At 46.8% G+C, this 16,562-nt stretch overlaps 1 protein-coding gene and 1 non-coding gene across 4 annotated transcripts in view; one reads left to right on the forward strand and one right to left on the reverse strand.

Moving 5' to 3' along the window:
- The window catches only part of LOC121596686 (serine/threonine-protein phosphatase 6 regulatory ankyrin repeat subunit A-like), a 49,813-nt gene that overhangs the window by 21,224 nt on the left and 12,027 nt on the right, over positions 1–16,562 (forward strand). For all 3 annotated transcript variants that reach the window (XM_041921842.1, XM_041921840.1, XM_041921841.1), the window contains exons 5-7: positions 2,499–2,615; positions 10,202–10,294; positions 16,342–16,555. In XM_041921842.1, the coding sequence (XP_041777776.1) occupies positions 2,499–2,615; positions 10,202–10,294; positions 16,342–16,555 (424 nt within the window). The remainder of the gene's footprint in view (positions 1–2,498; positions 2,616–10,201; positions 10,295–16,341; positions 16,556–16,562) is intronic.
- Positions 13,950–14,022, reverse strand: Trnaa-agc. The gene has a single exon. It is a non-coding gene; the product is annotated as a tRNA-Ala (tRNA).

Consider the following 16,562-nt stretch of genomic DNA (forward strand, 5'->3'; position numbering starts at 1 on the left):
GTGGGAATTGTGTGTTAGTTATTATTTAGTCAATATGTCTACAACATGACAACATTCGTGCAAATGTAAAGCCGTAAAGTATGCACGTAAATATTATAAATTCTAAATTTTGTTTAAATTTTTGTGCAAAATCGTAAAACATCCTGCCCGAACGGTTTGTGCTGAAAATAGCCCGCGTGTGTGCATTAAATATAGGCCACACCTTGTTCCCGGTCCACGTATCCCACCACTGGTACACGCCGCGTGTCACTGCTCAATACAGCTCGGTTGTATTTTCCCCTAACCCTCATTTCACCTCTCCTCGCCTCTCGTTTGGCATACGGTTCTGTACAACACGTACAACCAACCACCTTTTTTGCCATTGCTCGTTTGCCCCATAAACGTGTCGGAAATGGCTGCACACGTCCACGCTGCTGGCAAAGGATTAAAGTCAACGGGCACGTACGCTTTCGCGCCACTTTCTCTAAATGCATTTAGCGCCAAATTTGAGTGAAGGTTTTCCACCCTTTTCACCCTCCAAGAGGGGAAGTGGCGCAAGAGTTCAGTGCCAACAGTGCAGCGTGTATAATCGACGGTTCCGCCGCTTTACGCCGCACCACTTGGGAAAGGAAAAGGCGACCTCGCGGCTCGCGGTGTGCAAAATGGTTTGAGCGGGGAAGGATTTAGGTGTAATTTGCAGCCCGAAAGCACCGACAGCACAGCACCATGTGTCTGCCAATGCGAAAAGGGGGGGGGGTGGTTTTGGTGGCGGGACTAGCCCGCTAGGCAAAGTTTTCCACTTTGCGCCCCGGGGTCGTAGCACTTGCAGACTTTTCGGCGCGCCGCTCAGTGCTCGGATGGAGCTGATCGCGAAGCTACTCGACTTGCATCACTCGGATACGTGGGTAAGTGTGGGCCGCCGATGGCCATCCGGCCATTGCCGCCGAAGAAGCACCCGATGAATGATGGACGGTTGTTCTGTTCGGTCGTGAGAGCATCCTAGGGCGCGGTTTTTCTTGCTGTTGTGCGATAACGTTAGCAGTGTGGAACGGGCTACAGTGGACTGAAAGTGCGTCGCCCAGTTGTTTAAGTTGTGTGTCTGTGTGTGTCTGTGTGGAAAGCAAAACGCACAAACAAATCGACCCGAGCCTAATAAAAGTCAATCGAAAGCGGAAGTGAAATAAATAAATGGCGACTGGGGGCCACAAATTTATGATCTTTTTGCCGAAGGGAGAGGTTTTTTCTGTTCGAGGCAGTTGGTGACCCAGATTATTGTGTGTAAAACTTAAGGGAATAGGCAGCCAGGGCGTACGCCCTCCCCTGTCTTCGTTACAAAACAGATAATCGAAAGCGCCTTTTTGAGTGGCTGGCTGGTGGGAAAGTTTCATTTTACTAGGGACAGTCAATAGGGAGCGCCAACAAATCGATGTGCGAAGACACGATGTAAACGGGTTCGAAGCCTAGGTTTCGACGTTGTGCTTTTCGCTGTTCGTTCCAGTTTGAAACTGGCAAAACTATCCCTTCCCCTCCTCGGGGGACTTTCCCGCAAAAAAAAAATCCAATAATGAAGGTACTCTCGGCGCTAAAAAACGCCCAAAAGTATGCAACCGTAGCAGCAACAGCGGCGTCTTGGTGTATCAGTTGAGCGGTGGCAATGTGTCAGGACGCTTCGGTTCGCGGCAGCTTGGTGCAGTTTGAATGCGTACTCGGGCTGACGGTTGTGTGGCTGCAAACGGTGCAAACTGACCGGTGCGCGATGGAGAAGCTCAAGGGCAAGCTGAAGATGAAGTCGGTGGTGCAGAAAGTGATGGACACTGGTGACGATCGTGACCTCACGTTCGAGGATGTCGCTGTAGGTTGCGCGTGTGTGTTTGTGTGTGTGTGCATTATAGTAGCTTTTAATTTTGGAATGATTTTGTTCGGTTTCAAAAGTACGTTTTTCCTCTCGCTTTCCCCCTTCTGGGGGACGATTCTGGATGGCATCTCAATTGGTTGGCAGGTTTATAGTTTTGCTCCAAAAAGGAAGAAATCTACTCCAAACAAACACGAATCCAATTCATTCATACGTACGGGGTGCATTCACATTCACATTGCGCTTGACAAACTCACACAACACACACACTTCTTGCAGAGACTGATACTGAATGCCTACGAAGAGGAGGCGCACGCCAAAGAGGAAGCCTTCTTCAAATTCTTCCAGAAGCTTCTGCTCGAGGATGAAAATTTCGTGGGCCAGCTGCAACCGCAGGAGCAGCAGGGGGTAAGTAGCGAGGTCCTCTGAGAGCTGCCGCCGAATTGAGCTGCCGTCCGTGAATGGAGCTGTACGAGTATTCCCTTCTCTTGCCGTGTCTCTCTGATGGATCGTCCGGTTATTTCGTAGTGAAATTGTAGTTTAATTTTTGCGCTTCTTTCAGCTTCAAGACAATTAGCAAATCAGCGTCTGACCGGTTACTAATTACATGTAATTTTTCTACTTTCAACTGCCTATTCCTGGATATGCCCGATCCATTGCCCAACAGTCACGGCAGCAAACGGCCGTACATTTGGTAGCTAGCCGACAGACCGGAACGGCGACGGCAATTTTACGCGCGCTGCTAACGGCGGCCGGTAAGGACATACGAACAAAGACTGATGGTGTAAGTATGAATAAACGGCTTTTTTTGTACGCAAAGAAGTCCAACAACGTCGACGGCGAGTATGGTTGGAGCTGGAGGCAAACATTTGGTAGGAAGCAGTTTTGGTTCACACCCTTTCCGCGAGCGGTATTCTGTTCGGGCTCACTGTTATTTGGTGAGGATATTTTGGGTTGGGGAGGAAACGATCGTCTCAGTTATACAAAGTGGTCCCGGTAGGGGGTGGGTTGGGGGGGAAACTGGGCCACGATTGACAGGTGTTTTTGGTACTGGGGTTTTGGGTGGGTTGGGAAGGTGAAAATTCAATTTTCCTTTATGTGTTATGTGTGTAGAGAAGGTTTGCGCGCCGCGAAAGTAACTAGTCCTGCGACCTAAATTTAGCGACTAATGCAATTCAAAAGAGGCGGACCGAGTGTACTACAGTGTTGTGCATTGTTGGGTACGTTTTGGGCAAACACAGTTGCTTTTGAATATCGAATAAACAGAGGACTGGTACCTAAGGGCGTTTATGGCGATTGCTTTGCAAGATTATTTGAAATGTGCAAATTGCACCTCTTCACACATGCAAACGGTTGGGTTATGTTTTGAATGTTTTTGTTGTAGAAAATATTACAAAAGTTTCTGTTGCACTTAGTTGATGAAACATAGTTTTATTTGTTTGTATCAAAGTAAGTCTTATTCGATAATCAGCCAGCAAAAAATCTCAGCGTTTGAAACGACCAAAAACACTGGCCAAAAGAAATGAGCTTTCTTTGTGAGCAAACTGATTGTTGCTTTTGCCATGTTTGATTTCAATTTGCCAGATTTTTTGTTGTTGCGAAGTATATTTTATGAGTTAATGTTTAGCTTAATTCACACTTTTTACCTTCAAATGAGGGTTCAATGCTTAGCGAAAAACCTAACAAGTAACAGAACCCTTCGGGCCTTAGATCTTTTTGAACACAGACTGGCGAAGGATCCATTTATAAGTACCTGAGGCATTACTAACGATCTAGGTTGATGTTTTGTGTAAATAGATGTTTTTGCATATGTGGTTCATAGTGAATGCACCCCTCAATATGTCCTTCATCGGTTGAAGCATCAAATTGACTGAGCTATCCTCCAACTGCTAGAATTACTTGCTAAATATGGCCGAACTCGTTAACGCCAGGCCCTTAGCTGACGCCAGCAGTGAGGCCGAAGAAGAATCATACTGCACATTTTAATGCATTGAAAACAAGTTGGTTGTACAACAAAATGATGACTTATTTTAAGCTAAAACTACTAAAGTGCTAAAGGTGTAAAGCTAAAGTGTCACTACTTGTGGGCTTGGCTTTCAGTAACTTACAAAAGTAATCCTACAACCTGCAATGTTAAACCAAGATTAAAGACGAACGAGATGATAACTAGAAAGGGGAAAAGGATCAATGCTGGAAAAAAAATCCACAAAAGGCAGTCAAGGAAAATACAGTCGTTGCCGCTAAATTTTGACTCTAACTCAACTATTTTTGTCCCGAAGGCACCAATTTTTGACAGCGTGTCACCTTTTTTATCTCCAAGGCATCAATTTTTGACTGTGAGTCAAAAACAAAATTTTAAGTAATTTCTGAAAGTGTGTGTTTTGAAATGTTTAAAATTAAGTTAAGTAGTGAATAATTGTATTGATAGAATTTAAAATAAAACAATTGTTTTGCTAATTTTTGAAGTTTTAATATAGTGAAAAAAATTGGCATGTATTTTCAGCTGTAAACAAAAGCTTTAGAATTCATAAAATTTCATCATTTTTTCTCAAAAAACAATCATTTTACACAGTTTTTGTATTTTTTTTATGAGATGTAAGATAACAAATGTTAAAAATATGCTTAAATACCTTGTAAAAATGTTATGATTCCTACAGGAGCAAAACATTGATGACTTACAGACAAAAATAGGTGCGTTAGAGGCAAAAATTGATGCGCACTGTCAAAAATTGATGCCTTAGAGCCAAAATTAGGTGGCAACGACTGTAAATGCATGATAATGTACCGAACATTTCTGATTCTACCTTGCAAGATGAATCATTTTGAAATATTCTGTTTGAATTGGAAATGCCGGAAGTTTAGCTCCTAAAACCTTATCACATGAAGCAATAACTTGTTGGAGAGTTTATTAATTGATACATTTGTTACACAAATAATACTAAATAATATAATACGAGACTAATTCATCTCAGGTATTTTAGAATGTTATGGGCAGTCTCGTGATACAGTCATCAACTCGAACGACTCAATAACATGCCCGTCATGTGTTCAAGCATAGAATATACCGTCTACCGTACCGCAAGGACTTGTCTATCCGGCTGCGTAGTACTGAATAAAGCCTCAAAAGCTGGTTGGCATGGCCATGTTGGACCTTTAGGTCAAATATAAGAAAAAGATGTAGGAAAATATAGCTTAGTATCTTTTGGAGCAAGCTAATGATTTTGTTGTGTTTGGTTCCAACTCCGCGGTGATATTTTTATCTTGATTTTTTAGCATTAGTGGGCAATTCTATGCTCTTAATTTACATAATTATTTTTAAGATACATGAGGTACAAAATACGCGATAGTCATCATTCAATTTGAGGATTTATAAATGTCCAATATTCATGTAATCACACTCATTAACGTTTGTTTATTTAAATTGCTAAAAATAATCAAAACATAAACGAATAGTTTGCAACAAGCTCATCCAGTTGGTCTCTACTTCGAGCATTGAAATTACCTCCTTGTTTATTTGTGTCTAAAAGTAAATAAAACCGTAAACCACCCAAAAACACATCTACTCCAAAACCGTCCAGTTGTGCTTTTGCGTAGTAAATCATGTAATGTCCGGTCCGGTTGGCACGGGGCGTGTCCCACTGGCTGCCCGCCACCATCGTTACATAGCACCAGACAGACAATCGACGCAGGAAATACAGATAAGCATCGTACATCCGCGTGTCAAGTGTTTCCCTTCGGAATGGGGGGAATGGAAACATGGATGTGAGACCAACCTTTGAGGACATTCACCAACACTGACAGGCGAATAGGCTCACAATCACTAATACCACTGCAGCAAACAACACAACTGAACGCGAACCCGAACTCGAGGCCCGAAAACCCGAACCCGCTCGTACACGAGCCACGCTTGGTGGGCAGGATCGATCAATACCGCCCGATTCGACACGTTGCTCGATGTTTATTTATTTTACCCTTTTTTCTTCTCTCCCCCCGGCTTGCTTGCAAAACCATTCAACCTTAGCCGTTGGTTGCTATGGAGATTGTCCTTCGGAATGTGGTTCCATCACCACCTGCTTGCCGTCCCCTCATTTAGTAACTGTGATGGTCTGTATGGACAATGCTGATTCGTCTTTAATGAGTTGATTGTGTGCGCGAGGCACCGATGCCTCGAACGTTTGAAACTCCACACCTTTTTGCAGCTGTGTTGGGTGGAGCTTTTTTTTTTTGGTTACGTTTGTTATACCTCGCGAAAAATTTATCGCAATGCAATGCCAAAACCGATTGACACCGGGTTGGGAGGGAGTGTGCGCTCGCGCGTAAAATCGATACACCCTGCAACCCTGTTTGGGATTTCGGTCCAATCAATCAAGGTGAATTCCGGTGCTCGTGAATGAAGACCACGTGGATGGGTTGGTGTCTTGTTTTTTTGGAATGGAGAAAGAATGTAGTTTTTTTGCAATTACAGTAAATTCAATTCTGTTGCACAAAGGAATTCGATGGGGACAGGAAAAGGAGGAAATGTAAAGAATATTGGGCAGCATCAAAGTTTACTCCTTACTATGCTGGAATTGGCTAATAAATTGATGCAGCTGTAAGGTTTATTTATTGCTTTTATTCGTACAACCATACAAGAATGTTTTCAACTTGTATCAAACTAATAATTTATCAAAATTATTGCAACCAAACACAATAAATTATTATATTTCAATTTTCTAAGCGCTTTGCAAGGGCGTCCAGAGACAGTCGTTATTCTATTTGCATTCTTTAGTTTTATAATAGTCTGCAAGCTAGCAATACACTCCATCCATGATTGGAAGGCACGTTGGTCCCGTTGAAAGCCCAAATTCTAAACCCACACAAAGCTGTGGGGTGTGATCCGTTGGGTTTACCCTGGTAGTGGGAACGCTTACCCAGTGCGATTACCTTTCGGTTAGATCAATAGCAATAAATAGTAAGGAAAGCAATTTATGACATTCGCCACGTATGCGATGGGGGAGGCGAGGGACGGTCCCTACACCTATACGAAGCCCTTTGGATCGACGGAGCCCGCCCGGGGACACATGGAAACACCACCGTTTTGTGCAAAGGCTTGTGTTACGCTTGCATGGTGCTGAAGAAATCTAAGGACGGCCTACTTTTTTCCTTTGAAGGAAAAGCTAAGCACACCAACCCACAGGTTGGTCGTAAGTTTTTTTTCCGGATAAGCAGTTTGCGGGGTCCGTTGCACGATTGCTCCATCGGTCCGAGCCGTGTAATTAAGATCTCGGGCGTGTCTCGGGCAGTTGTTGCTTGCGAAAGCCAGGGCGAGCTTGCACACGGAAACACCGGAAACTAGCTCAGCCCGTGCCATGCCTGTTGCACACATACACACACACACTACTCAGAAGTTCCTGGGCGTGCATCGGGAGCAAGAAACTCTTCCCTGTGAGGGTGGACGGCCTAGCTTTCGCTGCTGTTTGCGGTGCGGCACTGTATGCAGGCGGCGGGATTTTCCATAAAAATTGCAATTTATAATTTTATTGCACTCACCCACCTCCCGCCCCTGCATTGCGCCCTTTCCATCCACCCTTTCCGCCCCAGCGAAGCAGGCCATAAAGCTGCACAAAGCCACCCGAACAGGTCGTGTAACGCTGCTCTCCCTTTGTGTCGAAAGGCTTGGCTGGTGGAAAGGTGTTTGCATATGGCGTGTGCGTTTGCGAACCGAGGGAAACCTGTTACTGTGTTTCATTGCAAAGCACACACACACACACACACCACACACACACACACACACACACGCGGGGGACCGTTGGGGACAGTGCGATCACACCCGCCAGTCACCTCAGTAGTGAGGTGACAGTCTAGGAGCGAGCGCGCGCGAGCGATGAAACCGCGTCCGGTGCGATCTTCCTATCGTGGTGTCGCCGCGAAACCCAACGCGGAGCTGCTCTACCGGGACCAGGTACTAGTTCCGTTTTGCTTTTCTGCAAAACACACACACACACACACACACACACACACACACACACACACACACACACATACAGAGATTGGGTGCGTTAAAGGAGCCCTTCGCAAGACATCTCGGTTGCTCGGTCGGTCGCGAGCGGTGGCGAGTTGTTCGGCTGGCTGGCGCATTCCGTGCCGCGAAACCGTTGCGTGAAGGGGTGCTATCAATTCGCCCCCTGTTGGAAGAAGAGCTTAAGGAGGAAGCGGTGCTGGAAGATAACCTCCTGCGTGCCGTGGCGTGTGTAGGAGGGAACTGCCTGCAATAAACATTTCAGCTGATAGCTTCCTCGCGCTTGGTCTGCGGGAGTGGAGCTTGTGGACTATCTCACACGGACAATCCATACCAAGAAAACCGAAGACCGAGCATACGTGGAGCCCAAAAAATGGCCCAACATGGAACTGTGGACTCGCCAAAAACGCGGCTTTAGTTGGGCAAAATGAGTGTTTCTAGTGCTTGGTTAGAATTGTTGATGTGTCTGTGTACGTGTTTGTGGGACACACATACACACACAGTCACACGTGGTGCCCAAGTTGTGAATTGTGTCAAAATTTGTTCATTTCATTGCTTCTTCTGCCCCTACTGCTTCCTATTGCTATGTGCCCAAAAAAAAAGGTGTTACTCGGTGGCGTTTCGCGTGGAATAAAGATCGCTTTGGAAGGGGTGAGAGAGGGGGGACTGGGGGTGTTGTGCAAAAAAGGAACCTTCAACTCGGCCACCCTATGTGTGTGTGTGTATGTGAGGGCCACGCTAAGATAGTCTTTACGGGGGCGAACATTATTATCACGAGGCGCGCTTTGGGCCCTTCTTTGCATGCACGGTTAAGCGCCGGAATGTATGCAACGGTTGCGGCACTAATCGAGCCGGCAGGTGCGAACCGACCGCTCTGCTGCGGAATGGTATGCTAAATCGCCGCCATTCTAATGCAAAAACTTTCAGTAAGGGAGTGGGAGTGGGGGCATACAGAAAGAAAGAGAGAAATAAAGAGAAAGAGAGGGAAGGAGAGAGAGATAGAAATGAAAAACTATAGCGTTCGTTCGAGTCTCGTTCGAGTCCCGGGTTCCGTGAAGGTGTTTGCAAAATCTAAATCAGCACAGAAGGGAAAGGGGATCGTTGGGGAGGGGGAGAGGGGTGTAAATTAAATATCCTTATAATAACCGCCGACGGGGGGAAGGGTCGGGACGATCGTCTTGCGATGATGGGGAGGGTGTGCCTATCATCGGACTGCTTACCGCTGCCACCGTGTCAGCGAACTTCCCTTGTCGGCGGCGGTGGCGAGTATTGTTTTGTGCGACGGAGCGTTCGGATGCGCCACCAACACTATCGCACGGCAGCCACTATCGAAACGGAAAGCAATATTTGTACGTCATTTGGCAGTGGGCGCGCGATTGGAAACCCGAATGCCATCGCATGCTCGCACACACAGACATACACTCACAGCCCACCGAACCGTTCGAACTGTGTGTCCCTTCCTTTTGCGACTCACTGCCCCCCCCCCCCCCCAGTTATGATACCGCCTTATCTTGTCGGGCGGGTGTTTTCGCGTGAATCGCGTTTCGAAGGACTCGGTTTCGGGCCCGCTTTATTGGAGCCATTACGAGGGGGTTGGTTTCGGGGGAAAACCCGACCCGACCGACAGAACGGGAAGGAGCGATAGGGCGCGAAGCGAGCGAGCGAATGGAGAGCGCTCGATGCGGGGCAAAAGCCAAGGCGAATCGGTACGAAATTGCGCGCCTCAGTAGTTTAAATATGACAGTGGGTACGGTAGGACCATGTCGTCCAACTTTGGCAAGCGCTTCCAGAATGTGCAGTCGAAGTACGCCAAGTTTAACCCGATCAAGGCGGCCGTCATTAGCCAGGCGGAGCAGGCGGAGCGGGCCTCGACCGACGGCAGCTCGCCCCGCACGCCGACCAGATCGCCTACCGAACTGACCGCCGGCTCGTTCTCCGCCGCGTTCGCGACCAACGCAACCGAGGTAAATGTGGCGTGGGCTGGGCAGGCGGTGCCGGCGCCACCGGGTGCCGCCGCCGCCACCGCCGCCGCCGCCGGGACTGCCGGAGGTGACCGGAGCTGGCTGACCGTTGAACCGGCGCCCGACCAGCAGCAGCCGCGACGCACCAGCGGCAGCATCAGCAGGCGCTACGGGCGCAACAGTCGCAGCAATGGCGGAAGCAGCAGCAGCGCCGTCCGGCGCCGTTCCTCGCAGCAGCCGCGCGGCCGGCCGCGACCGGACCACCCGGTGCGTCCCGGTGGCCGCGAGCGGGACGGCGGGGCCACCATGCACAAGCTGACCACCTCGATGTTTGCCTCGCTCCGGTACCGCCGCCGGCAGCGGCGCCAGGCCGCCACCTGGAAAGAGATAGTAAGGCATAATTTTTTACAGAAAGGCAAGATCCCGCTCCTGCTCGCCGTCGAGGCGGGCAACCAGTCGATGTGCCGGGAGCTGCTCTCGTCCCAGACGGCGGACCAGCTGAAGGTGAGTTGCAAGTGATCGGTGGCCAGTGTGTGAGTGTGTGCCGTTGGAGAGAAGAAATGATTCTATTTTTCGTTTTTGCCTGCGAATGTCTGATGAGAGAGAGTGAGAGAGAGTGTGTGAAGTTGGCTTGTGTTTTCGTGTGTTTGTTTGTGTGTTGTGTGTGTGTGTTTGTTTATGCTTAATAGTGTGGGTGTGTATGTGTGTATGCGTGTGTGTGTGAATCGCTTTTTTATTCATCACATAATCAAAATTACGATGTGCTTAGTGCATTTGCATCAGAAATAGTTCTCCTCATGTTGCATCAAACGTCATACCTAAGTGCTCTCTTCAATTGGCAATCGACGCATTATCGTCAGCGCTGATGGTGAAAGATCCTAATACCGCACCGAAAAGAAAAACCCACGCTACCGGAAACACGACGCATGCACAACTGCATTCAGCACAATTACGTAACATCGCTGGTGCATCAAGCTGCACCAACCAAATGCAACTTCAAACGGTGTGTGTGTGTGTGTGTGTGTCTGTGTGTGTTTGCTGGTATGCCCGCCTGTCAATCAAGGCGTCCGGAAGCGTGTGACGACCAGCTGGAGCTGGTGCCAGTAACGGCGTGAGAGTGTGCTTACTCGTGATTAAGCTGCGCATGGGGTCACAGGGCGTTACTCGACCCACATTGTGTACAGGAAGTTCCATCGCACACAGCAGACCGTCACATCTTCGTCCGTGACAAAAGCCCTTTTGGAGTGTTGGTTTGCGTTCGTTTGTTCGTGTCAGTACATTGCATTCTTCCCTGTGGTGTAGCATTGTGTCCAATTTGCCCAAAAGTCCAATACCGCTGTGCCGCGAATCGCACAAACCCTCCCCGAAATCGAACCGAATCCGAAGCTTGTGATCCAAGATTTGGCCCTGGAATGATTGATTTTCTGGTGCTGGTGTCTCAGCACTTCCTACCGCGTCGCGTCGGCTGAGAACCCTGGGGGGAGGTGCTCATCACAGAAGCGTAAACATGCTCGTCCCATCGATGTGAATTGGCAAAGAAGCAGAACCAGAAGGAGCAGAACAAAAAATGTGAAAAAAAAAATGAAACGGTCCTTCAATGTTGTGCTGCCGCCACCGTTCAGTGCCAAACCGTGCCGTGTGTTTGTTTGCCTAACCCTAGACCCCGTCTCCCCAATGCTGTGCCCCTTTTATACGGCGGGGAGCTCATTTCGTCGCAAAAGTGTGCTTCAACCCCCGGCCGGGGGTTCCCTTCAATGGCTCGGCGGGGAGGAATGGTGCCGTTGGACGAAGAGTAAACCAGTGCAAACGTTGTCCCGCTGACAAAAGCGAAAGCCGGGCGCGCCCGAAACGATGAACGACGATGGCTGGCTGTGGCCACGCCATAGTCTCCGGGGAGGATTTTAAACTATCGTCAAACGTTAAAATCGGCGCGCGAAAAATCGTCCTCGTCGCGTCCACAAATAGAAACTAGACGACTCCAAACGGTCGTTAACGGAAATTCTTGCAGCAGACTCAGCGGAATGATGGTGCAGATTAATTTGTGAGTGTGTTTTGAAATTAGGTTTTGCTTGTTTTTTTTTGGAACGGGAGTTGGAGAACAATGCGGTAGCGATGTAGCCCACCCAAACAGTGCAAGCGGAAAGTTATGTTGATGGCAATCGAAGAAGCAAAACCTCAAATGAAAGGGGGTTTGCTGTGGTGTAAAGTGGTTGAGGAAGCATGAGACGGTGGAATGAAAGTTTGTGTTTGCTCTCTAATGGGGGAAAAAAATATTGTTCAATAATTATAAACATCACTACAGGTGTCAGCAGCGATTGCCAACATCAAAGCGGCTGTCGGTTGGATATTTTATTTGTGGTGCCGGTTGTGTGGTGGGCCCTTGGTAATGGTTGTTATAATTATAACAAACTACATGACCGGTTCGATGAACTTTGGGTGGCTACTGAATCAGGCTTGGAGGAGAGTGGAAAGTTTGGATAAAAGCGCTACAAGCTGTTGCGATTGTGGTGAAGTTATGCTGTTGATTGGAACAATGTGAGTAAAGGCGCAGAAAGACTGAAAATTATTGATATTTACTGTCATTTGTGTGTGTATATTATATATCCAGACATAGAAGCAATACAGGTTGACAAAGTTCGGCTGAAATGATTTAAACTTCAGTGAAGTGAACCTTTTTCCGAACGTATCAGCTAACACGTGGATTACATGGATAATATATCCTAATTTGTAAACATTTTTTTAATCTACAAAATCCTGTTTGTGCATCCTTGGAATTTTGAATAACCTTCATGTTTGTTCTTAAATCTAGAAAATATCGTGAATTTGAATGCACTTCTGTAGCCTTAAAGGGATTTTTTTTAAATAACAGTCTTATCCAACCTCATGCTCAGCACATCATGCTACATTAATTTTGGACTATGAATTCTATCCGACATAGCAAAAGCAAATAGTTTATTTGAAAAAACGGCACACAGTTGTACCAATAACCATGAATTATTAAATGATGAGAATACAATCATACGCGCTAATAACCATTCAAGACTTTATTTTAGAATGACGTGCGATTTAAACAAACCTACGAAAATAGGAAAACAGCTATATTTGCCAGCCTACCTAGGTCATCTTAGCATATATCCTAAAATATGTGTCGATGTGGTCTTTGTACGTGGATTTATGCATAGAAAGGATTTAATTTCTTTAACGAAAACGTACACGTCATGATCTTCAACGATTACCATGGCAATGATATGGTGATTTCCACCATAAAGTTCTCGCTATCAGCTACTTGTACTTGAGAAATTAGGCAATGGAACGAAGCATGCGCGGGTACTCTTCGTAACAGGAGTACTACATTCATCCATAGATGCTCCATGAATCCTTGAACAGCTGAAAATATATATGTTTCCAGAGCAGTTTCTCGGCACCACGATTTTCTCTCGCTCAAGCGAGTCAATTCCCGGTATGGTGACAATTTGATAACTTCATAACATCTATGTCCCGCTATTTTAACTTGATCGCTGATTTCTTCACTTTTGATAAACCTGAGGCCACATTCAGAGAACGTCTAATTTGATAAACTAAACAAATGAAACCAAGTCAATAGCTAGCACTGGTTTCTAGGGCAATAGGACAGGCATGTGAAAAGAACTTAAAGTCTTATCCGGATCCAATGCTGTAATTTTCATGGTAGTATTGGTATGTTTTTCATGAGTTTATATTGTCAGTGAACCATATTTGCAATGCCAACCTCTTATAATAATCTTATTTTCAAGGAACTAATAAGTACCTATATGCTATAGGTACGATTTGGATCATGGAGACAGGGCATGATAAATCGCCATCTTGATTTACTTTATTGTATGTATCACGTTTTTGCAGTTATTTAAATGGCTTACAAAAGAAACAATAAATTAAAAGGAAAATAAATAATATTAAGGAGTTCTAAGACAATCAATATTCGAGTCTCAGCTTATTATATTAGGATTTTCGACGTGAGTTCCATATTGAGCACTTTAAAATACTTTGAATATATTTTTTTGCAAAAAGAGTATGAAGATTATACTATTTTTAAAAGAGACTTTGCGCCAATTGAGCTCATTCGCCAATAAATTATACACATATTATTAAACAAACTTCTAATCATGCAAAATAGTTTCGCTGGAGATGCTGGGTATCGATCCCAGTACCTCTCACATGCTAAGCGAGCGCTCTACCATCTGAGCTACACCCCCTTGTTACGAATGTTGTCGAATATTACACATAGTTTCATCGTTGTGTCATCGTTATAATTGCAAAGAGAAAATCACTAAACAGTTATGTTGTGGATACATGGTCATCAGATATTCTGAGCGTTTATATACTGTTGAGATAGTTTGGCAATGATTTCAATGATTCTGCATGGAGAATCATTTCAGACCTTTCAGGACATAAATAATTCAAAACAAACGGTAAATAATTCAAACGATATGTAGTCTTAGTATTGGTAGCTACCTACTCCCCGTCTCAAATTCAAACCACAGCAAGGACACCAACCGTTTCGGCATCGTTGCCTGCGCTTCACGCCGTTTGCACCTTCGGTGTTGCTAATTTGTCCTCCTCTCGCGTACTTCGCGTGTGAACTTCCCTCCCCGTGTGACGTGCAACTTGAACTTCAACTTCTTAATTTTATGCTTATAGGTAGTGTGACTGTGTGAGCTTTTTTTTTGGTACACCCCACTCCTCTCACCCAACAAGCATGAGTGTTGTGTGTGTAGCCGTTTCACATTTGTGTGGCCTCCTTTTGTTTTGCCCGCACACCTACGACGACGATAACGACGAGGACGACGTCGGGTGTGCAAGAATTCGTGTGAATCGTATCCTTGATTGGTTTTTTTTCCTTCTCGTTTGAGTTTGTCGTTAGAACTGCATGAAAAAAAAAAACTACCTCACAGCGACAGAAAAAAAGAAGGTAAAACAGCAGAAAAGACAGGTGAAGATCACCGAAACCAAAAACGACATCGTGTAGCTGGAGCTCCCGGGAATGCATAAGGTCTCTCCGTATGCAGGTGTGACGCTTGGCCCTCGATTGGGAACGGATACCGAAAGCCTTCACCTTATAAATCAGCCGCATGTCAGCTGATGCAGATAGACCGGCGTGCCATTGAACCTCTCGCTCTAGCCCTTTTGTTGGGTGCTGGCGCTGCACAGGGTGGAAGTTTCCCATTCGTCATCAGCGGACCTGTAGAAGCAGAGCTCGCAATAACGTAGCCACGAGCTTTGGTCCATGGTTTTTGCGCATCGATTGTTGTGAGCAGTTATGAAAAGCCGAAGCCTAATCAACGGATAACAAGGACAATTACTTACATGCGCTTTTTTGCAAGGTTTGAGAATGACAACTCCACTACTCCACAGCCTAAGAAGTCTGCAGAGACCAAAAAAAAAATCAAAACGTCGCTAGTATGCAATCCGGAAATGGCAGCAAAAACCCAAAAACGGAACCAAACTGACATGTCAACGAAGTTCCGTTGGCCATTCCTTAGTCGAGTGGAGTACCTTTGGAAAGGTTTTTGTGTTTCGTCGGACTACACTCCAACTACCAGCAGTGGAAGATGTCCCCTCCAGCAAGGGACGCCAATGCCAAGCAAAGACGGATGACCGAATGGAAAACGGAAAAGCCTGCACCCGGTCGACGGTGGTGATAAAAGACATATACCACCTGCGCGCGCGTGTGTGTGTGTGCAGGGGGCTGTTCATCATTCCCGTTCCCGATCAGTGCCCGACAGCGGAAAGCAAACAAAAACAACGCACTGGCATGTGTGGGAACGAACCCACACACCGTACCTAGGTTTTGAGCCACTCGAGAAGGGGGTCTTTAAATATAAACAATCACGCCTGGTACATAAAAACATACGGCTTCGCTTCGGTCGGGGCAAGTATCAGCCGGTGGTCTTGTTTGGACGGTCCTGTCTAAGGGGACAGCTGCACAGGACATGTATTTAGGACGCACGAAAAGCCCTGATGACGACAGCAGAAGCAGCAGCAGCTCCGATGGACTCCGGACTGGACTGGGCTTTTCAGCTCGGCAGCTCGGCCCGCTGCAGTTGCACAATGCATTCGCCACGAGCAGGTACCGTCGTCGTGCGTTAAGGTGACGGTTGCCAGATGTTGCATAATTTTGCTGAACAAGTGTGTGTGTGTGTTGGAATTGGCCAAATTGGAACATCATCCTGGGGAGAAGAGCTGTCAGTTCGATTCATCTCAGTTCACCGCCCCACCGTCACCCATCGCACGATCATTAGTCGGCATGGATCATCCCGGACCAGGAAGTATGCGTCGGCGCTGGGGCTTCATATTGGATGTGGTGGATGAAGTAATGTGCTGTTTATTTCTGTCTGTGTCTCTGTGTGCGACTAGCGCGTAGACTGTCCTGCGTAAATCAAGCGAAACGTTATGCATGGCATGGCAGCGTTACTAATGCAGTGTTTTTTTTTGGTCCTTTCTTTCGCAATCTTTTCGCCCCCGGTGCGTCGTCTGTTTTTTTCTTTCTTGCCCTCTCGTTCTCGGTGCAACAGGCCACCACTACCAATGGCGACACGGCACTGCATTTGGCCGCGCGGCGGAAGGACGTCGAGATGGCCCGCATCCTCATCGACTACGGTGCGAATGTGGACGTGCAGAACGGCGAGGGCCAGACGGCGCTCCACATTGCGGCGGCCGAGGGCGATGAGGCGATGGTGAAGTACTTCTACACCGTGCGAGCCTCGGCAGCGATCACTGATTTTCAAGGTAAGGG

Source organism: Anopheles merus, chromosome 3R (assembly GCF_017562075.2).
Source record: "Anopheles merus strain MAF chromosome 3R, AmerM5.1, whole genome shotgun sequence".
Taxonomy (NCBI): domain Eukaryota; kingdom Metazoa; phylum Arthropoda; class Insecta; order Diptera; family Culicidae; genus Anopheles; species Anopheles merus.